The sequence below is a fragment of the Parasteatoda tepidariorum genome, chromosome 3 (genome assembly GCF_982258835.1).
Source record: "Parasteatoda tepidariorum strain Cologne lab strain chromosome 3, Ptep-v5.0, whole genome shotgun sequence".
NCBI lineage: Eukaryota > Metazoa > Arthropoda > Arachnida > Araneae > Theridiidae > Parasteatoda > Parasteatoda tepidariorum.
Window position 1 is genome coordinate 47,088,112 of NC_141757.1, and position 26,728 is coordinate 47,114,839.

Genomic DNA, 26,728 nt, shown 5'->3' on the forward strand with positions numbered 1-26,728 from the left:
AATACAACTCAACTCACCCACTAAGTTAGTTTCAGAATTCATAAATGTTTTGACAGTTTTTTGTCTATGGTCTTTGTTTACAATTATATTAAATAATGTCTCCGATATCTTTATTAATTAATAAATAAATAAGACTATGAAGTCTTTAAAGGCTCCATACGATGAATTCGCGAAATGACAATTAGTAGTTTTACTATTGTATTGCATTTAAAAAACATTAAACGAAACAATATATGTAATTTTAAGTTTTTAAAAAAAACACATATTAAAAATATCATCTGACTGTTTATTTAGCTATGATACCATCCTAATTATAGGTACTTATTTCAGTTAAAAGATTTTAATATGATGTTAATGTGGAATGAATTTATAGCGTGTTGCATTTTTTACTTTTTCTTAAGGAGGAAAATACCTTGTTTGTAAGAAGTTTTCATTCTTTTTTAGGATACAAATATCAGATTAGTAATATTAGTCAAATGTTTTAAACTGTCCTTATTCCATTAACATGAATAAACTAAGTCAGTCTTTCAACTAAACTATATGTTATAACCTCCTTGATCTATCAATAAAAAAAAAGTTCATTTGTATGACTTAAAGTGTTTCATATAATTTCTTTAAATTGGAAAGTTTCCCTATCGGTACCTGAGCATAAACAATTGACAAGTCTTGGCTACTTCTGGAAAAGTGCTAGAAACAAAAAAAAAAGAAACTTCATAAAAGTTTTTTTTTTACGTTTTAAGAAGGCATTGCATTAGGAAGTGATACTATTTGAGTTGGTTCCCTTATAATTTCCCACCTCAAATGGTATAACTCGTATCCATCCCCTGGGTAAACATGTATATATATTTTTTGTTAATTATTCCAAGTTTAAAAAGCCTTTGGTGCCTTTATCATTGTTGTTTGCTTAAACAGGTACCAGTATGAAAAAATGCTCCATTAAATGTTTAAATTACACTATATATTAGTTTAAGTTATCATTATCTTTTTCAGTAAAAAATAAGTTTTTTATGTCTAATTTTGGTATTTCTTTAATTAATAAGTGTCGGTCAAAATTAATCAATGTTTCATGGCCAAACTCTTATGATTGTAATAAAATGCATAAAAATTATATAGTCGTAGCAAATTTTACTCTTAGAGTTCCCCTTGATTCTCTTAGTTTTAATGTCATCTATTTTCAGTAGGGCCTACTGTAGTAGCCAAGGCACCAAAGACTTTATAGCTTGCAAAATTGTTTTCTAAAAAAGAGAAAAAGAAAAAGTTTTTTAAAAAAAATACACCTTTTGAGTTGATTCTTTTCTATAATGCTTTATTTTAGCTTCATACGAGCCATTGCAAAGATATCGCCAAAACTTGCTGATTATTGCGGGTAGCAAAAATGGGAATCTTCCTGTTTCTTGCATCTCATTTCCGTATAGTAACCAAACCTTGGTGACCAATACGGAGGTACCAATAAACACAGGTACCAATACAGAGGTACCAATAAACACAGGTACCAATACGGAAATCTTCCCAATTAACATATGCTTCAAAGAAGAAAGTTTTTTCGTACCTATCTATATTAATTCATGTGGAAATCTGTTTGCTAATATCAGAATTTATTTGATTTTATTTTTTTCTGCATACATTGAGCTATTTTATATTTAAGTCATATAATTTGTTCTTTTTTCAGGAAGCCATATATTTATATCATTATAATGAGTAGAGAAATAAGTTCAACACAACATCAGCAGGCTGGCTCAGTTGTAGAAGAATCACAGCAAAGAAGAGAAATTAATCTAGTAGAGGACACCAACAATAATACATCTTTAAATGACAGAGAGCGGCCTACTGAAGGTTCTGCAATCGAAAGCAATGCTGCACAATCTTCCCCTACTGTTCGAGAGATTCACAAAAACAGTTGGTTAAAGCGAATGCCTTGTGTTGATAAATGGTCTGGAAAATTTCCAAAGGTAAACATTCTTTATATAAAACAACCATCTGACATAATTTAAATAAAGTAACGAATCGAGACATTTACTATTGTATGGGAATAATCAACCCTTTTTGATTGTCAACTTTTGTTGATAACAACTTTGCTGTTAGTTTTATTTATTTGTTTTATTTCTAACCACCCACTAGCCATCCAGTAACTTAACTTTATGTAACTATAGCGTACCTGTATTCTTAGATTAAAATGTCATGAAAATGTATTTTTTTTATTTATAATTAGAATATATTTGTATTAAATAGGGCAATAATTTAATTTACTGTTTTAGTTGAGACTTAGAGAAAAAACAATCATTCATTACTGGGTAATTTAAGTTTTCAATCTGGTCCAAATTAACTGTTTACTAATGAATTTGCACTAGATTGACAACTACTTGTTTATATTGTAGGGAGATAGAAAAAGACACAGACAAAACTTTTCTCGGGCAGAAAGTTTGACAAGACGAGGAAATAGTTTTTTAAAATATTGACTTTTTTTGAAAATAACTTTGTATGTATCAATCAAAAATTTTTACCTACAATTTCATTAATTTAAAACCATTTAACCAAGTATTGGAAAGAAAAAAAATTGCAAAGCAATATTTAGATTTTTGATACTAAAAAAAAGAACCATTCTTTAGTTCAATATTAAATTAAATTTGGTAGTAGCTCAAAAGAAAAAAAGAGTGAGGTCTTGTATTTATATAATATTATAATTTAATATTAAACTTTTTTTTTATTCCAATTAGCAAAATATATATCTTTATATCTATTTATATATTTATTAATTGTAACATTAAATTTAAAAACACAACATCTGCACTCAGTTTATAAATTGTAGTAGTTTCTGAATTGTACTGATTTACAAGTACAGGGGTCTGTCTAGGTTTTCCTGAAAGGTACCTATTTTGTGAAAATTTAGACATAATTTGTGAAAATTAAAAATTATATTAAAAAATCAACACAAAAATATGGTAAAAGTATGGATTTATCGTTTCTTACGGGATACAAAAATAAAATTTTTATAAATGTCAAATTTCTGTAATGTTGTACATAACAAATGTAAAATATGTAATTAAAATGTTTTTCTTTCCAGTTTCAAATTCTTTCACAATTGATAAATAGTTTTTTCTTATTTTGGTAGTAGCATATAGTGTTAAAAAAAAGTAGGCATATATTCGATGTTAAGAATTTTTTTTTTTTTTTTTGGTCATTTGATCATAATTTTTTGATACTGAAAACTGTTCTTAATTGATTCAAACAAGTAATCTCATTGTATATTTGTGTTCTCTTTCCTTTTAGGCTCAAAAGCTTGAAAAGTTTTGGGTTGTATTCTGTGTGCATGATGACAAAGAAGCATTTCTTGAATTCTATGAGAATAGACGAAGTGCTTATTCACATATGCCTCTTTCAAGTATATCACTTTCAAAATGTCTCCATATATCCCCAACTATTGTTGCTCAAGGAAATGATCATGAATTTGTCATAACACTAGAAACACAAGTTATAAGATTAGCTGCTTCAACTAAGTAAGTATATATATAATTATTTGTATTCTTTGTTAATCTTGTTAAATTAATTTTTTTTCTAGTATATAATTTAAACATTGGAAGAAAGATCTTAGTAAACCTTATTGTGAATTCAGCTAAATTAGGTTTAAAATTTATGGGTTGATATTAGGAAATAAAGATTATGCCTTGCCTTTATTTTTCATTTGTTAACTTCAATTTCGAAAAATATATCAATTCCTTATCATTTGTTTATGCTGCTCATATCATTGCATTCACACTGTCTGTGTTTTAATTATTTTCCATAAGAGAGGTTTTGTAAAGTTACTCCTCAACTGTTTGTTATCAAATACACTTAAAACTTTGCATTTGCATTAAAAAGCAATGCAAAAAATGCATTTTTTGCATTGCTTTTTAAACTCTCATTTAAATTTCTAGCTTTCTTTTTGTACATAATGTTAGAAGATATATATAGTTAAAAAATACTTTTATTTTATTTTATTAGTGAACAAATGCTTGAATGGATGGATACCTTGTGCACAAAACTCCGAGAAATGGGTATTTTAGAGGTAAACTTTATTTTCAATCAATACCTTTTTATGAAATTTAAATGCATGTGCATTAACTCACATTTTGGAATATAAATATCATTTCTAAATTTATGTTATTATCTCTATAATATTTTTATCTAACAAACAGAAATAATTTTGCTATGTTTAATTAAATTAAGACAAAGATTTTTTGGTATCTGTCATTTATTTCATCACTAAAAAAAAATTGTTTAAGAATTTAATCTGTTATGAATTAAAAGTGAAGAGAAGGAATTAATAAAGTAATTGAATAGTGTGTAAATGTATTAAATTACTATAATATGAATGGGTATTCTCACAGACCTGCCATTTTTCTGCAAATTCGTAGAAGTATGCTTTATTCACTTCATTTAATAGTAAGACATAATTATCAATTTTAAATGTGCAAAAGTCCTGCAGTGAACTGATCGTTAAGACACGGTTCCCAACAGATTACAGAAGTCAAGCATTATTGGCTACGGTCAGTGTACGGGTGGGTGACCACTTGGATCAGTCTGCGTAGGGACCGAGGGTGTGCGGTATGGGTCCTTGTTAAACTATTCTACTGTAAAGTGCTCAACTTCGCGTGCAGGTCGTTGGGCTACCGAAGCGGGGGTGCCATCCCCTCTGCAGGATCAAAGTTGTGATGGCATGTCTTTGGATCATCCTCAGGGATGTTTCAATGCAATTAGCACAACTGGGAGTAGTAACTTATCATAATAATTAAAAGTGATTTTCAAAAAATGTCAGAAAATGGATACATGTAACTCAAATTAAACTTAAAGTTTTTCTTAAAAAAAAAATCTTAATAAATGTATGAATTTAAATTTGAAACCTCTTTAAAGTGAAGTCCTGGCTCCAACAATTTTTCTTTCTTTAAATTTTTCCGTTATTCTTTGATCTATGATTTATGTTTATGGTTAATTTACTCTTTTCAATAAGAAAACTTTTTCATTTTGAATAGGTTCAAGTATTTTTTTATCCAGCATTATTTTTCACTGTTAATTTATTTTCTTCAATCGTCATATCCAATTCTTTTTTTTTTTTCCAGCCAAAAGACAATTTATATAGCAAAGAACCTATTAATACAAAACCCTCATTATCATCTGAGATGGAATCAAATGAACCTTTATCTAGAGAAGGTATGTAAACTCCTTGCAGATAAGAGTTCATTTAGTTTTCAGATATGCATTTAAATTCATGTTATTGTATTAAAACCCTGTTATAATTTTGGAACATGTTTGAACTGTTGTAAAATGTTTTGATTAAAAAATATATATATATATATATATATTTAACATATTTAAATCTGTTTAATGTAAGGTAATGAAAAATGTGTAAACCTTTGAACATGATACAAAAACTTTTTATTCATTATTATATTCATATTTATAAAAACATAATAAAATAAGAACTTTTTTGTCTAATAAAAACATATGCAGTTTTATTATTTTTATAATTTTAAATAAAAATAAAGAAATTTGGATAATAGAAACTATATTAAATTATTTTTTAACAAAAAATATTTTTTTTACTTATGCTTATGACACTTTGCATTTTAAAAGCTGCTTTTTTGCTTCATCTATTGAACCAGTGATGTGAGAAAGTTTTAAAGGTTATAGGAATGTTGAAGCAGCTTTGGATTTAAAATATTGCGAAATAAAGTGTTTTATTAATATTATTTTCGAATATGATGACATTGAAAAGGGCTTTTATAAAGCACTTCTAAGTTTGAATTTCCTATACACTCCAGATGTTTTACATTTTTCTCGTCAGTAATTATGATATGTGAAACTACTGCTTTAGTCTTTTGTTCTAAGTCTTCTGTTAAGTCTTTCGTTTTGTTCTAATATTTACTTAATGCATACATTGAAAAAATAACAATTTATTTTGTGTATAACCTGATTATTTACATTTGTTACTCATTACCAGACTTCAACCGCCTAACTATGAGAGATCCAAATTCTCCTTTGCCACCTGTTCCTGAAACTGCTTCTCTCTCAACTTCTGCAACAGATGGCTCTACTGCCAGTTCAACTATTGTTTACATCAGAAACCCTTCTACGCGAAACGTTTCACAAAATTCAAGTCTAAATACAAGTTCTGTCATAATAAATTCCATAGCTACTATCGAAAACACGCCTTCCTCATCCCGTTCTTTACCTGAAACAGTTTTTAATTTTGATATACCATCAAATGCTGAACAGTCAACCTCAGGATCTAGAAGAAGTAGCATTTCACAAACCAGCCCAACTGTTTCAAATGATATGGAACAGAGGACAGCTCAAACCTCAAGTACTTCTTCACAAGAACAATCTTTGTATGAGCCCCTATTTAGTTCATCAAGTGCTCCCAGCTTCAGTTTAAGTATTAGAAACCCTAATTATGAAAACCCACCACATCCTCAAAGGCATATTGTCTTCAAGCCCACTCCTGCTCTTCCTCCTCGCATAAACAGCGCAAATCAGATATCATCTGTTCCAAGTGTTAATCCAGTTGTGCAACCTAGTTCAAGAGCTTCAAATTTGGGACATTTATCTTCTACGTCTGAGCCCTCTTTGAACCGATCGCTGCAAAGTACATCTGCTTTTGTTGCAGATTCATCAAATCACGCTACTTCTAACTCCGCAGTACTCTTAAGAACTCAATCTGTTAGTAGCAACTCTGACAGAAATGACCAAGCTTCTCCCAGTGAAAGACATCCACATTCTGGACCACGAGTTGTGGTAAGAATTGAAATATTGTATTTTATTTCCAATACATTTGATACATTATTAATATGCACAAATTTTTAAGTGGATACTTTTTAAGGTATCAAATGTATTTTATTTCCAATACATTTGATACATTATTAATATGCACAAATTTTTAAGTGGATACTTTTTAGTGGTGGTAAGAATTGAAATATTGTATTTTATTTCCAATACATTTGATACATTATTAATATGCACAAATTTTTAAGTGGATACTTTTTAAGGTATCAAATGTATTTTATTTCCAATACATTTGATACATTATTAATATGCACAAATTTTTAAGTGGATACTTTTTTAGTTCTTACTTATATTTCTTTGTATATTGTGTTTTGTTATGCTTTTTAATTTGTGCACATATAAATATTTTAAGTTCGGCTGTAGAAATTATGTAAATCTTCTGTTTCACAGTTCAAGAATGTTCTAGGCTTTTCTACCTCTTTTTTTTTTTCGAAGTTTAAATTAAAGTACATATTTTAGAAAGATGTTTTTAGAAATAATAGCATTGACTACATCCTAGAAAAGTATTAGAAGTAGCATAAAATGCCAGATTAAGCATATGTGTTTTTAAAAAATGATATTAAAATCTAGGCCAAGTAACTGCAATTTAGAATGATTATATAGAATTTAGAATGATTATAATTTTTTTTCTGACGCTCTAAATACAAGCAGAAATATGTTTTGGTATTTTTTCCTTTTAAGAAACAAATTAATAATTACTAAAAAAAATCTGCTAAATTAATGGATTATATTTGTACTAAAATATAAAATCCAATAAAAGTAGTTTTAAAAAAAAAATTTCATTTATATTCAAAAATTTATCTATAATTGGTTTTGTGAATTAAAAAAAATTTTAATGATAAATAACTGCAAATAAGTACAAATTTTAAAAAGTTTAGTTTGGAAGTGAGCCGTGTTTGGGAAATTTTACCTTCAATGCAGAAAAAAAAACATGAATGTTTCATGCTGTATTTCATAACCATAAATTATATTAAAATGCTAAATATAATATTTTTCACCTATTTTGGCCTAAACATTAGCTTAGGTCAAAATCTTTTATTTTTCATCTTTTTTTTCAAGATACAAGTTAATGAGAAAAAGATGAAAAATATGTTCAATAAAAATTCTGTACCAAAAAGTTAATTCTCATAATTATTATGCTAAGAATCATTTTAAATAAATTATATCTTGTATCTGTAATAAGCAACTTAAAAAAGTTTCTATTGATATCCTATTATAAATACTTGCTAAAAGAGAAGAAGAAATCATCCCAAATGAGAAATGTAAATTATTGTGTGCCTTAAATTATGCAAATAGAAATTTTGAAAATATTTTTATTTATTTTATTTTATTACTTTTTATTTTGATAAATTTTTACTTTTATAAAAAAAAAATTAATTCTTCGGTTATCCTGTTTTTCTATACTTTTGAACCATTTGTAACTTTAATTAAATTTAAATTAAAACCTTAAGCAGGCTTTTTGGAATTATTTTGCAAAGAAAAATAAAAAAATCCACTTTAAGTGTCTTTCACTTGAAACAAAGCTATAATTTTGAACTATATATACCATCTTTCCATAAAGAATTGTTTGGGCTTTAGAAAAAAAAAAAACTTAAATAATTGAAATTTTTATAAATATGCAATCAAGAGGATTTTAGATGAAAATTAATAAAATCAATGAATAATTCTCATTTTTTTCATATTTTTATGAGCCTAGGTAATGCATTGTTAGAATAACTTTTTAAATATTAAAAAATTAAAACACAAACGTTTTTCAATTTCACAAAACTGTGACCTTTCTTCATATTGATGTTTTGTGCTACTTTGAGAATTAGTTAAGAGAGCTCTGGCTGAAGTTAGGCAAAATTTATCATACATGAATAGCTGCTACAAACTCATAAGAAATTTTAAAATAGCATATTAGTATCTGGAAAGTAATATTTTCGAATGTGACGAAGCCTTCAAAACATAAGCAATGTAAAAATTACCAGTGGGGAATTAAATGAATATTCATATACAGTTGAACCTCTCTAACTCGAACCTCGATTTCACGAATTTTTCAATATCTGGAAGGAAAAAAAATTCCCTTCAAATTTCCTATACACTCATTGTTAAAAAAACTTGATTTCACAAATTTTTTTTTCTAATCCCTCGATAACTTGAATTTTTTTCCATAAATAATGTAGATTTTTTTTCTAAAATTAAAAAAATATTCCAAAAAAATAAAAAAGTTTTAAGAATGGCTGACAAGCATGGAATAATGTGTCTTCCTCTACGATAATGAATGGCTTCAAGAAGTCTGGATTCATTAAAGATCACGAAAGTAGTCATACAATCAATATCGTTAATTCTGCTGAAAACTACACCGAAAATTATTGGAACAGATTGACTGGATTCATGAAGCTTGATGACATCGAATTTCATGACTTTGTAAACGTAGATGATGCAGTAACAGTGTGTGGTCAGTGGGATGACAATGATATCATCGCTGAAACGAAAGCTTCTTGTGAACTATCAGAAGAACAGGATGAGGAAATCGAAGATTTACTGCCCAATGTTACTAACAAACAAGCACTTTCTGCAGTGGACACTGTAAGGAGATTTATTGAGAGGCAGCCGAATATGTCAGAGGAGACATTTAAAGCTATAGTCCACTTAAAAAGTGCTATAGTCAAACTTTCTTACACATCTCTAAAGCAAACAACAATTGAATCTTTTTTTAAATGAAGGTGTAAAAAGTGTTTTTAGAATAAGTATGGAATAGTAAATAAGGTATGTAAAGAGCATTTTTCTTTATTCTACCATCGATAACATGCGATTTTCGATAATTCGAATTTTCGATATCTCGAATTTTTTCTCCTCTCCCTTCAAGTTCGAGATATCGAGGTTTGACTGTATTAGTAAATTTAATTGATTTTGAAGGTTAATCATTGCACACAATTGTTAAATTTCAAATGATAATTCATAAAAATGTATTATATTTATCAGCCAATGAAGTATAGTTTAAGTTTGTATGTTTCAGTCTGGTCCCTCTTTTAAAAATACTACCTTGCCTGTTGATGAGAATGGGCGACCACTCTCTCTACGAGAAGTTCAAGTCCAGCAATTGCAGTCTGAAATTTCACATAAAAGTGGTGTAAGATTGGTTCTTAGGAAAAAAGACTGCTTAAATGCTATTGCTTTTGTTGACTGTTTTAATTATGTTTGGTGAGTCATTCTTATTTCTTTTTATTTTGTTTATTAATTTTCTGCATTCTTCATTAAGTTTTTTTCCTATCCTTAGCTTGTAAAGAATTTAGTAATGTGTTTTTATTTCTTTTTACAACAAATTTCAGCTGCAATATAAGGCAACTCTTTATTTTTACCACGTTTATATCAACTTGCCTTCGTGTATGTCTGTTCGGCTGGAATTTTGTAATCGATTTTAAACTAACTTTCCGACTAGCTACAAACTTTAAATTTGGCACATAGTTCAGAATGACAATGCATGAAATTGAAGAGAAAAAAGACATGCAAAGTGAAATAAAATTAAAATTACAGAAAAATTAATATATTCGCGATTGTCTTTTGTTGTCGATTCGATTATTTCAAATTAGTGTCACATGTCAGTTGAAAAGTTTTGTGTACACTGAGTAAAAAAATTTAGATTTTGTAAGTGAGTACAAAAAAAATTAAAAATAAAAATAATATTTTTAAAAACCACGTTTTTGTAGTGGAGAATAATAATTAAAAAACAAAAATTTGAAGAAAAAAAAATTGTGGGGTGCATGAAATACATAACAGTACATATACACATACATATACTCATTTTCTTACTCATGCGCATGCACAACCACATCCACATTCAGATACAATTACAGATATACATACTCATATACACACATACTGTTATGCATTTCATGCACCCCACGTATTTCGTTTTTCGAAATTTTGTTTTTTAATTATTATTCTCCACTACAAAAACGTGGTTTTTAAAAATATTATTTTTATTTTTCAAGTTTCAAGATTTTCTGTACCTGCTATTTAACTTGCACCTAATATTCTCATCTGTGCACTGTTATCTTAAGAATGCCAAATATAACAGAATTTTTTTACAGATGTTGTGTATTCTTTATAAGTTTTCATTCTGCCTACAGAATTACAAACAGTTTATAAAGATTACAAAAAACTCCACTCTATCTGATAGTATATTATTTTTGCATGAATGTTACTGAATGTTTTATTTTTATAAAACATCTTTATTTTCTTCTTTGAACTAAAAATGAAATGTTTAATCCTTTTCAAAGGGTTGCCGGATGGAAACAAAAAGAGCATCCTCTTCTTCATAACACATTCCATGTTGGAGATCGCATAATAAGCATAAACGGTCACAGAATACAGTACGTGCATGAAGCATACAGAATTATCAAACTACAACCATCAACTGTAAGTTTCTTTGAAAACATATTCAGTAAATTTATGTAAATATGAGGTACAATTTACCTCCTGTCTGAGCATTGCATTAAGTTCTTAATGTACTGTTCTTGTTAAAAATATTAAATGCCAAATTTTTATGTTTACAGATTTTATCATAAATTATAGTTGTATAATATATTAGTAAAAAATTTTCTTCTTATTTGTTTTGAAATTTTTTAATACATGCCAGCCAGATCAGGATTTGAAATCTCAGAAATTATTTTGCCCGCATTTTTAAAACTAAATATCTAAACTAATAAGAAAAATTACACTACAAAGTCCCATTTCCAGACATCCTTTATCAGGAAAGCTGAATTTTCAGAACTTTTGTCAATAATTTAAAAAAGCAAAATGTTGGATATATATATATATATATATATATATATATATATATATATATATATATATATATATATATATATAAACCTACACTGATTGGTTCAACACTTGTAATATAATCTTGTAATATATTATAACTTTGTTTTATGAAGTTTTCTTATTTTGTGCCATAATAGTCTATGAAAATAAATAGACTAAATGCTTATTGCTATTTTACTTCTTGAACATCTTCTGCTGCAATTCACTCTGCCCCATACATCACAAAACACTTACGTTTCCAAAAGAAAAAATAATAAAATGCTATTTGTTTCAGAATCTTATTCATAATATTTTTTTTTTAATTTCTGCTTTAAAAGTGAAGAGTAGTTAAAAAATAGAAAACAAACTTTTTTAATAGAATAAACTATAGAATACTTTAATTTATTTCTAAACATTATGAAGTATGGAAAATTATACTATTTAATGCATAATTTAATTGGAAATTTTAATTCGTGGTTCTTAAAAATATTTCATGCCTTCAGAATTTTCCTGTTTAAAAGATAACTTTATAGTACTCATTATATTTTAATCTATATACATGCTATAAAGAAAATTCAGAACCAGGTGCTTATGGCATTAAAGTTCTGTAGTCTTAAAAAAGTTCTTACTACAGTGTTGTTAAATTGTATTTTGAAAACACTATATTATAAAGAAAGTGCTAATTGAACTATCAAAATAAAACTTAAAAAACAATATAAGAATCACAAACTTAAAATACCAAGTAAAACTCTTTGTTACCAGGATGTTGCATGATTGCCAAATGTGCCTTTATAAAAATTAGATTGTTTTTTTCTTTTTATTTCGAAAAAACTTTTTGATTTAACTTTTCACCAAACTAAAAGGTCTTGAATGAGCTTATTTGTTTTAAACACAAAATTTACTGTTGATTGATAAATTTTTTCATATAATTCTCATTACATTTTCAGGTAGAGTTTGTAGTTAGAAGAGTTCCTTGTGGAAAGATCTTAGCAATAAAGAGGGAATATGAAGGGCAAGACTTGGGAATTGTTAGAGAAGGTGGTACAGCTGAGGTTTGTTTGATTGTGGATTATTAAACTAATTTAATTTAAGTGTTACTTATGTGTTTGGCATATATTTTAAAACAACAGATTTGTGCTTTCAACTAAAAAAGTTAAATTGTAATTTAAATATATATATATTAATTCCATGTTCATAATTTACTTTTTGGGTTTTTTATTTCAGTTAAATAAATTATTGATTATTTTCCAAAACAGGATGCAGGAATTCCACAGAAATCTGACTTCAGATAACCAACAAACTGAATTATCTGCAGGTTGAGCCAATTAGTAATTAAATGACAGATAATTGATATATATATATATATATATATATATATTTAATTTTTGACAAAATATAGTAAATCTTCATTTCATTACTATTGTTTTATTTTTTTTTAAAAATTTTAGATAAAAAAATTAGCTTAAATACAACAATTCTGTATGCTTTTCAAAAGGTATAAATGACAATAAGAAACTGATAAATCAGTATCAGATTCCATTAGTTTGATGCTAATTCACTAGTCATTATTCTGAATAAATTTACGTTGAGCCATTGACTTCAGAAAGATGAACCAGGACGACTGGTGACCACCTCTGTATTCTGAGTCCACTAATTCAAAGCCATATATTTTTGCAGCTTCACCAATGCCTAAATTAAAATGTCGGTTTTGAAATAAATTTAGTTTGTTTCTTACTTTTTGATTTCTGAGCAATTATTCATGTTGCATTATGAAGTCCTGGCTTAGTAATGGATTATATTAATTACTTATTTTATGTAGGAGGGCATGGAAATAAGACTGATGACATTCTTTCAAAAAATTGTTTTTAGTCTGTTAGTCTTAGGTCACAGATCTTACCTAATCCTAAATATACTCAAAAAGTAAAAACTTTTAATCAGAGATTATGAAGAATACTTTCATCTCACTCTCAATATTTTGAAAAATCCAGCTTAGCCCTCACAGTTGACAGAGCTGCCCATCTCTACATCATCAAAATCATGACAGACATTTCCAGTCTTAGATGCATAGGCAATAGATAGAAATTTTTTCGAATTTACTTTAAACACTCTTAATTAGCACAGGCCTCCCCTGTCCACTTCTTAACCTGCTTGTGGATTTACTTGCTATGAATCTGCCTGAATATGATTTTTTTAGAGTTTTCAAGTTTTTTAGCCCAATCTTAACTAAACCACAACTATATAGCATTGAATTGGATTTTAATTAAATACTTGGATTAAAAAACAAATGCAACAATTCCCAATATTTATTTATTATTTGTAATTTTATTATTTGTTATTTTTTTAATTGTATCTGAATCTGTGAAAATTGTAAAAAAAAAAATATATAAAATAAATTTGCTTGCATATATTTTTAAAGGTTAAAGAAGTAAAGTCAAATGGTTTAGCTTCACAGTATGGCCTTACAGCAAAGGCAACTAGTCTTGATGGTAATTCCTTGTGCAATTGGGTTATTACTGAAATTAATCACCGTCCATTAAATTTGTTTTTTAAAGATAACGAGGTAAGTTTTTAGTGTGTATTATCTATTATTTGACTTTTGTTTGTAATTTCTTAATTAAGTAACATTTTTGGATTGAAATGTTGGAAGCATTTTTAGTAGTTAAATTTACTTAGTATGTATGGGAATCTTCATTTTGAGTTGATGTGATATGGTTATTTCATTTAAAACAAATTTAATAAATTATTACTGTTATAAAATTTTATAAGGTGGTGATAATATTTTTTAACAAATTAAACATTTGAGTACATTGCGTGTAAATTTTATTATTCTTCATAAATAAATCATATCTAAATAAAGAGTCCAAAATTTTAAAGTATATGGAAAAAGATTGGATGTTACCATAATTCTCCATTCCAGAAGAATTGTATCCAGGTTCATGTGGCAATGCTATATTACTCAATAAGAAGAGTTTGTTAACATTTAAAACTTCTTGATATAATCATCACGTTATCAGGCATGGAGAATAGCTGGTGTCCGAGGCTGACGGCTATGGCTCAGTTTCCAGACAGAAATTTCAGGAGCATACTTTCTTGTAGTCATGAATTGAAATCATTATAATTCAATCACCAAAAAGGAGATGCAGTGATACTTCGGTGATGTGAGGATAAGCTTTACAGGTGCTCCTATGGCGATGAAAAGATATCGCTGAGAAAGAAGAAAAAAACATGCTGTGTTCCAGAATGTAGGTCTAATCTTATTAAAGCACTTTTCTAACTTGGGAAAAAGGATGAAAAAAGAATTAGTTTATTTTAATTTGCATTTTTAATTTAACTGAAGGATCCCAAAAATATTTTGCCAAATATGGTGCACAAAGTGAGAAGACGGAAGGTTAAAATTTAGTAAAAATTTCAGCGAGAAGGAGATACCTTCTCAGATCAACACATTCATCATGAGACGCTGAGAAGGCATGCTGGAGAGAGGTAACCATTTATCGGTCACAGTTAAACAAAAATTCACACTAAAAAAAATCGATCAATTTAAAGGTTGAAATGCCACCACAGTTAAGAGAACCAAAACTAAAATAACTGAACTCGCTTGTTTAAAAAATTGTGAACAATAAACTACAAAACTGAGTTAAAGTAGTTAAGATAAAAACAATTCAGCGCACATCTTATGGAGCAGCATCACAGACAAATAATCTATAATGCTTTGAATATTTTTGAAATGTAAATATATCATCTAGAAAATCTTTATTAATGATAATGATTAAACATAGTTCATTATTATTAAAATTAATTTATATATCTATCATTTATGGTAATTTATACACATTTTATGATAAGATTTTTTTTTAAAATCTCATTTTTACTTTAAAAAAATTTCAAAACTGAATTATCAGCTTGTATTTAGGCATTAGTGTAACTAAGAGAATGATTTCATATTATTTAGGTGTATTTTATAAATTTTTAATAATTTTTAATTTTTTTAACAATTCTCAATGGTAGTTAATTTTTGCAAAATCTTTTAATTCTACTTAACATCTGAGTACAATTGGGCACTTAAACCTCAAGTATATCTTTTCATTGACTCTTGTCTTTGGCAATAGAACTTGCTTCTTTCCAAACATATGATCTAAAATACTTAAGTTCACCCAGAGTCATGTGCTGGAAGGCATGTCCTGGCCTCCCTCTTGCTATTTTTTCTTTTGGCATTCTAAGATCATGACCAAGCAAACTCCATCTTTGTTTTGATATTTCCTTTCTATAGTTTTAATTTTAGCTTTTTTTTCCAAAATAGTTTTATTTGATGTCTTGTAAGACCTAAAGATTTTGAAACAAAATATTAGACAAATGATAAGAAAGAATTCTTGTGTTGGTACATTTGATCTTTGTCTGTTTTCAAGTTTCTGTTCTTAAAGCAGTAGGGCTCTAATGATAGCTTAATTTTTAAATGTGCTATTTTTTTATTAAAATTCCTTACTTTAGTTTTTTAAATATACATATATATGTAAAGGAAATTAATACAATGAATGAAATAAATCTTGGATAAATAAAGCTATTATAAACTTTCTGGTTACAATTTAAAAATATGTCTTTTCTGAGGGAAAATGTTGATGTTAAACTGTCATATATTTTATGATTATTTCAAATTGGCTTTCAATTTTCAAATTATTAAATAATCTTATTTGACTGATTATATACAAAAAAGAAATAGCTAATTTTAATTATTAAAAGAGTTTTAAACATTCCCGGGATTCCAGTTTCAATACAATAAAATTTTATTGTTAAAATATGCATTTAATCGTAAAAAAATATTGAAGATTGATCTGGATTTATGAAGTTTAATTTATTGTGTTAACTAAATCTGGCACATATGTATATATATATGCATGTTCAGGGCAGGAAAAAAGGAAGTGAATTGAAACAATCTTTTACGTATTTAAAACAAACATATTTAAAAGCTGGCAGAGCTCTAATCACGCTCCACAATCTGTCCATTTGAGTTTTTATCTTAGGAAAAGAAACACTAGTTTGCCCCTATAATATCTTAGGTCTCAGGGGAAAAAAACATTCATAATTCCAATTGTTCCATTAAATAGGTTGAGGGAATGAAATGGTTCACACGGTTCGATTTAAGGAAAAAATCCGAAATGTTAATTTATACATCCTGAGTCTAAAAATAGAATAAGAAAAGAGAAAAGGAACTGTGAGGAAGCATTTAATGTTGAATAATAATTTAAGAAGGAGAATTTAGATAAAGAAATAACATAAAAAAATTAGTTGAAGCTTTTTATGTTACATATAAATGTCTATATATTATCTTTACACTTAAAATAGGAATATTAAAAAAATAAGAACTTTATTTTATAAGTGCATGCACAGAACTTTCTTTCTATTGTTTTTCAAATTATTTATAAATTCTAGCAAAGGTATTTGCTTAATGTGTTTTTTTTTCTATTTTAGGTTCATGACCGTTTAAATGCTGTTGGTCTTGATATATCAATATTAGTGCAGCCTGTGGAATTGATTAAAGCTCTAAAAAAACATTTGAAAGCATTCAGAAGTTACAAAGAGTATCTAGTTCAATGAATTTTTTTAAATTCTTATTTTCAAATATTTTCTATTACATTTCTCAAACTCGAAACTGATGTATGTTGATGCATATATCCTATTTGATATTCATTTTATTACATAGTAATTTCTCCTTTTTACTCTTTTATTTATTTATTTATTTCATTCAGTGGAATAATATTTTTAAATTAGAATTGTCCGGTTATGTGGTGAAATTTTCTAATAATGGGACGTAGCTTCTATGTACATAAACATTATTAGTTTTATACTTTTATTTATCTTTTACATTATATACCTTTGTGTTTCTGCCATTCCAGGTGTAATTTTAAAGTTAATATGAATAATGAATGTGGGTAGCTGTTTTTACTATATAATTTAATAATGTGCTTTTTTTTTTTTGCATTACCTTTTAAGCATTATATCTTATTCCATTCAATATCTATTATATGGTCACCCAATTCATGTTATTCGAATTAAATTTATTACATATTTTGTGTGAATTTATTTCATATTTTTTTAAAAATGGATATGAACGGTTACATGTTGTGAGTTTTTTCATTTTTGAGTTTATTTATAAGTTCAAATTTTATACAAAATTTATCGACTGTATTGAACATTATGTGTTTGATCACTGTTATATCTATAATTAACTAATCAATCTGTTATATACAGTAAGACAAAACTGCAAATGTAATTAATTTAGAATTATTACTTCTTAAATAGTGAAGTTACATTGATGATAAAATGTATTTCATAAATTCTGGGCACCTTTTTAAATCTGATTTACAGGGTATCCGCGATCCTGGAAAGTCATGAAAAATCATGGAAAGTCATGAATTTTGGTATTGAACAAAATTTTTCATGATTTTAACTATTTTTTTTTAAAAAGTCATGAATTTAGGTTGCCAAAAAATCTAATTATTAAACTGGAATTTACCCCTCCCTCAATTTCTTGGTGTTCCGAATATCTGAATTTGTAACAAACTTCCCACTCACAGTCATATTTTATTAAAATATAAAATGTTTTCATCATGTTTTTTAAAAATTGCTTTCTTTCAAAAAATGAAAGAAGAAAAAAACTTCATTTCTAGAGCAAATTATCTTTTAAATTTCTGTGATTTCAGAATTTTTATTATAAATTTTTTTATTTTGTAAATTTAAAATTTCAGCTGAAGCAACCCAGTGATTTGCGAATTATTTTTATTCCGAAATGAGAGCAGAAAAATCAGAAGTATTTCTTTCCTTTCCCTTGAGCAAGAAAAGTATCTTTAGAATATAATTCTGCAGAAAAAAGAAAAAAAACTTACTTTTCAGCTATTTTATTGCTTCAAATCTTTATTTTCTCTGTTTTTTTTTATATTTAAAATCTATAAATATGAAGATGCAGAGAATAACAGTTTTGGTAATACCTATAATTTCAATTAATGTTATTATGATGCTTTTTTAAATTTACTATTGTGTTTTTGTCAGAGAAAATAGTAACTTCGTAAAATCATGAAAAATTCTTGGAATTAGTCATGAGAAGTCATGAATTTGAAAATCTAAAATGTAGCAGGTACCCTGGATTTAGTATGCTCTTCTCACTATGTTAAAGCCTAATTACTGAAGTTTTTAATTCTTTCTCTTCAAAACCCAAAATAATTTCTGGAATCTCTTTCTGTTGCAAAAAATTTTTAAAATGCTATTATAATGAGCATTTATAACGCATAAATAAAAGTTTCCTTAAAAAAAAATTAGATAAATAACTATTTTAGAAGGAAAATTGGATTGAAAGGATTACTCTTTGATCTTTAAATGGTGCTGAAAAGTGTCTTAGTGAGAAAATAGTAAGGAACAGTGGTTAACTTTTTTTATCTCAGTCCTGTTTCATTTCATGAATTCTATAAAACATTGCTAAAAAATAAAAATGCCCATTTGAATTATTTATTTCAGTTGGCAATGTTGACTTAATATTATCGAAAAGCAGTATTTTAAATACTCAGTAATCTTTTATTGTTTAAAAGTAATATATATATATATATATATATATATATATATATATATATATATATATATATATATATATATATATATATATATATATATATATATATATGTGTGTGTGTGTGTGTAAAAGAAAAAGTTTGGTTTGAAGCAGCTAAAGGCTTATTCTTAGAAAAAAGATAAGCCTAATTATTTTTGGTATGCAACATTTTGTGTACATATTTTAGTTGGTAAAAAGGTCACTTTTTTACATTTTCCTCCTTATTAAATGTGGCTACTATTTTATGTTTATTATCTGTTTTCAATTATATCCACAGTTTTTGCTTTTTACTCCAAATTTTTTTAAGTTAATTATTTGTTGTTCATATTAAATTAATATTGTACAGTTTCTTCCTTTACTGCCTCCCCTCCCCCTAAAAAAATCAATCTTATTCAAGGATAAAGTTGCAAAATTTCATTAAAAACTACCCAATTTAGGATACAAGTTTATGCTTCAAGAGTTTTTTTTTCCCCTGAAAATTTTTGATTTTTTTTTTTACAATTTGATTTACTTTAATCATTAATTTTTTTCAATAAGAACTTTATTAGCTTTTCAACTATTGCAATATCACAAACATTTCCATTTTAGTTGTTTGTTTTTAAAATAAAAAACTAAAATAAAGCTGACTAGTTTTACTTTTCAACTAATGCAATACCACAAACATTTTTATCTTAGTTGTTTGTTTTTAAAATAAAAAACTAAAATGAAGCTGTCTATATTCCAGACTAGTTTTATATATAAAAAAAAAAAATCTGTGAAATACGTGCTAATTTAGTAAATTTAAGTGTATGGATTTAAAAAATGATATGTTTCCTCAGAAAAGCTCCATAATAAGCTAAGTTAATATCTGTGTTGAGTAATTATTTTTTATTTGAACTGATTTATTGTTTCTTTTGTTCTCTTTCTATTGTTGTTGTAAACTGTAGTCTCCAGCTCAATAAACCATGACGTCTTAGCTATTTTTAGAGTAGGCCTATTCCTAGCAGCTAATATATTTTCCACTGTAATACCATACATGTATCTGTCTCATGAAATAAAATTATACATTCGATATATATTTCCATTTTTAAATTGCACCTTGGAAAAGAGATGGTGTAGGCCTTTTTATAGTTCTTAACTAATAGAAAAATGTTTATCAGTTTTTAATATTTTCTATTTCTAGTTGTGTTTAAAATGAAAATTTTACATTATGAATGAAATTATTAAATTAAGTATTTTTTGACAAGTGATAAAAGATGAAATTTTAAAAAAAATTAGCTAGCATGTTATCTTTTTTTTTAATTTTTTTTTTTTACATATAACAATACTATCTTCTAATTTCGTGCACATTTTATGAAAATTTAATGTTTCTTATTCTCTGACTCAAAAATCCTTTGATTCTCATTAAAAATCTATCTGCCTTTTATTATTAATAATCAATAACTAAACAGACTATGAAGGCCCAAGGCTTACTTAAAATGTTCTGTTTCCATTTTTTCTTCTCTATTACATAATATATATTTTTTTAAATTTATGTATGATAAACTAAATATTGTAAAGTACTCCCACAACAACTAATGAGGCATGGAAGTTAAGGCTTCACAATTTAAGGACCAGTAGTATTTTTACAGCAATGTGTTCAAAATTATATGTAGAAAATGATGGGGGGAAAATACTATACCTGTCGCTTCTGTTGATAGACTACAATATGAAACTAATTCAACTTGTAATAAAGACCTGTTTCCTTGTGTTCTTACTAAAAATAACAATCATTAGTTCAATTGACCTTGAAAACCTGTATATTCAGCTTCCATTGGTGCTTTTTTCCCCCTAGAAATACACAAATATTTCATAATATCAAATTATGCATTATATTGCTAATTTTTGTTACTATTTGCTTTCAGGTTTTATATATTAAAATTATTTTAAGAGTTTATTTCTTTTAAAAAAAATTTTGTAAATGTATGTTAGAATTGTTATCATATTTGAAAAATATTTAATTGTTATGTTGGATGAGGGGGGAAAATCATATATCTTTACAAGTGTTAAATGTGTGTGCCAAACTTTGGAATCTCTATTTTTTATGTGTGATATAATTAGGTTTAATCTAATAAGTATTTTCTACCAGTATCTTCGTTACAAAAAAAGTATTTTAAATTTTTAGATATGCTAATGATTTTTATATTGAAGAAATGGTGAAAATTTGGTGTCTTTGTGAAATTTATCATGAAAGTATTGGCTTGAATTATGAAGTATTCGTAACTACTTACTTTTTCTACACTATTGCTGTGATATGGAGGTCAGGACTATTGTTTGATTTGTATAACATACTGTATAAAATTATGATTTTTCTCAGATTAGTAATTGTAAATATTAGCTTTGAAGGTGAAAAAAATATTAGTATCTGAAATCATTATAAAATCAAATACATATCTTTATGTAAAATAAGCAAAAAACAGGAAAAAAAAACACAATGAATAACTTTTAATGTAATGATCAATTTTCACATTAAATTAAACTTTTTTAATTCAAAATGCTCATTTTAGATATGCTAATTAATTTATATTTACCATCAGTTAACAATATAAGGCACAAATTAATCTCTTTGTTAACATGCATCTCTTATTTTCATTTTAATCGTCAATACACAGCTTTTTGAAATAATTTCTTAAATTGTACAGTGCAGCTTTCAGGAGAACTCCACCAGGCACGCATCATGGCGAGAACCGTGATAACGAGGAAAAGTCACTTCAAATAGGGGTGTTTTGTGAATAGTTTTTTCTTGATCTTGTAAACCAATCAACACCTTCATTCCTCCATTGCACCCCCATTAAAAATGTGCTCTCACTTGTTACCATAGCAGCAGACAGCACCAGACCTTTAGTCTGGAGGAGTTCTCCTCAAAGCCGCACAGTACCTTAGTGGTAGATGGAATACAAATGGATGAGTGCAAAACTCCATATAACCTAACCTTTAACTTGAACTAGTTTCTTAAAGTGTTAACGGTTCCTCTCTGTGAACATATTAAAAATATTGTTCTAAGCAGCAACATTCATTTGTGCTGTGGCTTGCTAGAAATCAGATGCGTATAATGCAGCAATCGGAAAGAGTTCTAGGCTGCGGTTTGTAAGTTTAAGTTGTATAAAGAATGTTTTCTCACAGGCCTGTTTTAGATGTAACAACCTTTTGGCTATTACACCAACTGCATCAAAAGGCATTTTGCAGCATGAACTATCAATGTAGTGCACATACATTATTGCAAATGGGCTATTTGTTGAGAGTCAGCTTATGGGGCTTTAAAAAAAATTCTGATCGAAAGCTTTTATGGTGTTATGTGTTCCGTCACCTCTAATGTATGTGCCTTGAGTTCATAAACAAATCTTGTAAATAAGAGTAATCACAATCAACAAAACATAGTCATAATATTTTAATCAAGAACCATTGATTCCCTCATGGTGTTTTATATATATATATATATATATATATATATATATATATATATATATATATATATATATATATATGCATACACACCTGGAACTAAATGCTTAACTCAAAACATTTTCCACATCCGCAAGTTAATAAAACTTGTTTCCAAAAGATAATCAATCCCTTACAAAATATAATTTTTAATATTTATTTATTATTATTATAAAATAAGGTTACAAAATTTTCATTATAGTTTGAAAAACCTGTTATCTTTATTCCAAAAGTCATGTTTTCAAACTGTTATTTCTCAGGTACTATCAAACAATTCCCTTTAACAACAACAATTTGTATTTTTTTAACTTATGTAGTTTAATAAGATGTTAATATACAGGTCTAATTATTATGAATTTTCATTAATAATGTTTTGACCCTTCTTAAAAGTTATTTTGTAGTGCTAAATTTTCTTAGAATCAAAAAATGTTTTGATTTGTGCTATTAATCTTAGGCACTGTGCAAAAGTGGAAACTCCATTAAAGGATCCAAATTATCAGTAACTATCTTGATTAAAATTTTTAGATTCTGCTACAACCCCCCCCCCTCACCCTCTTAAATTTAATTGTTAATACTGCAAATCACCCATAGTTAAAATTGCTTTTATACAGAAAAAATTATATTTTGTGTCTGATTTCATAATTGTATTAATACATACACTAATTAATTAGCATATCTAGAAAGTGTTTTTTTTTAACCATAAAGATGGCAATTTAGTGGATGAAAATTTTTATTGTTTGATCAAAAACTATTTAGCATTTTTTATTTTGCTTAGTGAATACTTGAAAACCTAAAGAAGCACTTCAATTCATATAAAGAATTCTTATATTTGAATATGCCCTAAGGTTACACTATTTTATCCATATTCCTCCTAAAATCTTTCATCCTGAAAATGAAGATAATTTTATCAATTGTTAAGTTGTTGGTATAATTTCATACCTTATAGTATTTTTAGGTATAGGCTTTGTTTTACTGTAAACATGAATGCCCTCTAACTTGATTGTAATTTGTTGCCAAGTGTTTTAAAAATAAATTATGCAGATCATCTTGTTTTACTTTTATTTTTTAAAAAAATTTTTGCACAATACAACTCTCCTGCTTTTTTTTTCTTCTAAAAAATCATTATGTAGTGTATTGTAGTTCTCATTTATGTATGTTTAAATTTAAAACTTTTAGCGTGTGTATAAGAGGTTTATGACTTTACAAATGGAGGAAAACGCTTTCCAATTTTTTTTAAACGAAATTTAACAAGTAGAAGAATTTGACGACTCTGAATAACATTTTTACATAAGCAGAAATGCCAACTTGCTCCGGACAGGAATTATATATTTTCAAGTGGTATTTTATCAATTGTGATTCTTGGTTTAATAAATTCAATTTAGTAGATTTTTATCCACCACTATTTCTAAATAATTCGCAGGCTTATATGATTCCCCACTCTAGAATACTTATGCCATGCTATACCTTTTTAAAAGCAAGCAAAAATAGTCAAATATATATAAAATTTACTTGTAGTTATTTACCGTTTTTTCAATTATTTCGGCATCTCTGCATAAGGTTTGTTACTTTTATTTTATTTATTGAAAAATCATTTGAAATAATAAATATTTCTAATTAATATACATTTCACTCATTTTCAATTGAAATTTTATCACTTCTTAACATCATTTATTTATTTTTTTTTATTTATATATAAACTTACAAAAAAGCTTATTAGTCACTTTAAAAACTTATCATTATCTTGAAAGTAATCTAATAAACTTATTACTAAAAAAAATTTGATTGCATTTAAATCAAATTTACATTAATGCATGTCATTATATTTAAATGAATAATACACTTTTTTAATGAAATAAAATATAGTATTATTTATTTCTAAATGTTGATGTTTAAGTTAGTTTAAGAATATTTTATGGTAAGAAATCAGTTTTTGTTAATAATATAAAATTAAAGTCATGTTTTATTGTTTTCTTTGCTTTCCTTTTTCCTGGAACTGAAACAGTTAATGTTTTAAAAATTTATAGCTTGAAAAAGTCTAGGGAATCTTATTACCTTTTTTTTAGTTTTTAAATAAAAAAAGAAATGAAAATGTATAAAATAAAAATATATATAAAATAATCAAAATACAACAAATCGAAATAGCAAAAAAGAAAAAGAAAACAGTCACAATTATTGATGTTTTTTAAAGTGGTGGATCAAAAGATATAATACTTTACTCCTCCCCTAAATTCATGGAAAAGAACATTTTCTTTCTTTTTTGTATTATACAATATTCTTTTTTTAGGCTTTTATTTTTTAAAATAATAAATTCTAATCGTTCTTACATTTAATTTAGCTGATTTCAATTGAAAATCTAACACCTACTTAACTTTGTTTTGAATCATATATTGAAGTATACTATCAGAAATAAAAAACGTATTACTTTTTATGAACTTTTATTTTAACTGTCTTATTTGAAATTAAAATAGTTCTTCATACTTCAAGAGAAACTTTAATGCTCCATGAGATTCTATAGATTCAAATTTTCTCTAATTTTAAATAAATAGAAGACTTTGTTTTAATATTTTCTCCTTTAGAATTTTAAATTATGTTGTTATACGCTTGATCTTACAGCATTTTTTGTGTATGTGTGTCATTATATTCTATGACAAAAATAATAAAAGTAAAAAAATTCCTGATAAGTACTAAAGCCTCATAATAGTTAATTTTATTTATTTTACTTTTAGAAAAGGTAAAAAGTTTTAAATATAATTTAAATTGTATTGCCTCAGCTCTCACTAAATCCATATTAAAATAAATAAGATAAAGTCTATCGTGTTTTTCTTTCTTTAAAGAATCTCAAGTTTCTTGAATTGATTTGTAGTGAAAATTTGTTAAAATGCTCGACGAACTAAAATGCCTTTAACAAATTTTATTACCTAAAGATCAAGTTATGAAATTGAGTGGCTCATCTCTATAGTTTAATGGCCATTGCATCAATTTTTGATGTTGGTAATTTTGTGTTGCGAATAAGACCAGATGGCAAATACTTCTTGGGGCGTTCTTGGCCTGTAACAGGCTGTAGTGCCTTGAACGAAGAAGAATTTTCTGCTTGGATGCTTAGTTAGCCATGATAATTAAGTAAGAATTTTTGAAATGGTTTAAAACATCTTAGAGAGGCTGTTAATGATGGGATACAAAACTCTTTTTGATTTCGTAAATGCGTCTCAGGCCATTACTTCTTTACAATGTAGTGAGAGAGGGGCTATAATTTCTTTAAGCACTATATTAGGTTAGAACAATCATTATAGAAAATTTCACATTTTCTGTAGTTGTGGTTATAATGTTTTTTTTTTTAAATGAACAGGCTTACAAAATTTTGAAAAATATTCATACGCATTCCCAAAATGCGGAGGTAGAAACCCTTCATTTGGTTGCTGTTATCATCTGATGCGTTTTCTAACCTGTGGTCGCTTAGTTTTGTCAAATGTTTCCCAAAAATTCGTCTTCCTTAACTTGTGCAGTCGAGTTAATTCGAGCCCGCTAAACAGGCCAAACTGTGCACACTGGAGATAATTCGAGCGGCGTTGTATTTTATGCTGCTATAATTTTTCACACTCGAATATAATCGAGAATTGAAAATAACTATGTGAAAGCTAAAGAAAAAAATGGAACGAAAGCGCAGTATATCAAAATTGTCCACCAAAAAAAAAGTTGAACCAGGAGCGGAATCAATTTTTTTATATTAAAAAAATTGATTTTTTTGGCCGGTTTCTTGAAAAAAATCTGTGCGTTAAGAGGTTAATGAATACATTTATAAATTAATAATTTCTTTATTTTCTTATTAATAAAATTATCTTTTTTATTTTTTAAATTCAGATGTGCTGCATGTAATTTAAGATATTTTTAGTGTGCCGTCAGCCAAAGAGTTGGAAACGATGTTCTATGAGCAAATTTTAACAATGCCTCTGGTCACAATTTCTAGCCACTTTTTGAAAAGTTTAAAATTTTGATAAATAGAACTTGCTTTAGTCACTTAAAAATCTAGTTCAATCGTAAGTTATATTATGAAATATAGCTTTCCAAAAT

The 26,728-nt window shown here is 26.9% G+C and overlaps 1 protein-coding gene across 1 annotated transcript; it reads left to right on the forward strand.

Moving 5' to 3' along the window:
- Window positions 1-10: 10 nt before the first annotated feature.
- On the forward strand, window positions 11-18,389 carry LOC107447008 (uncharacterized). Its single transcript, XM_043038956.3, has 11 exons — window positions 11-317; window positions 1,670-1,949; window positions 3,268-3,494; window positions 3,979-4,042; window positions 5,094-5,184; window positions 5,975-6,768; window positions 9,818-10,002; window positions 11,082-11,220; window positions 12,555-12,659; window positions 14,024-14,167; window positions 17,071-18,389. Exons 2-11 carry the CDS (start codon window positions 1,695-1,697, stop codon window positions 17,194-17,196), a joined length of 2,130 nt encoding a protein of 709 aa, XP_042894890.2. The 5' UTR covers window positions 11-317; window positions 1,670-1,694; the 3' UTR covers window positions 17,197-18,389.
- Window positions 18,390-26,728: the final 8,339 nt, after the last annotated feature.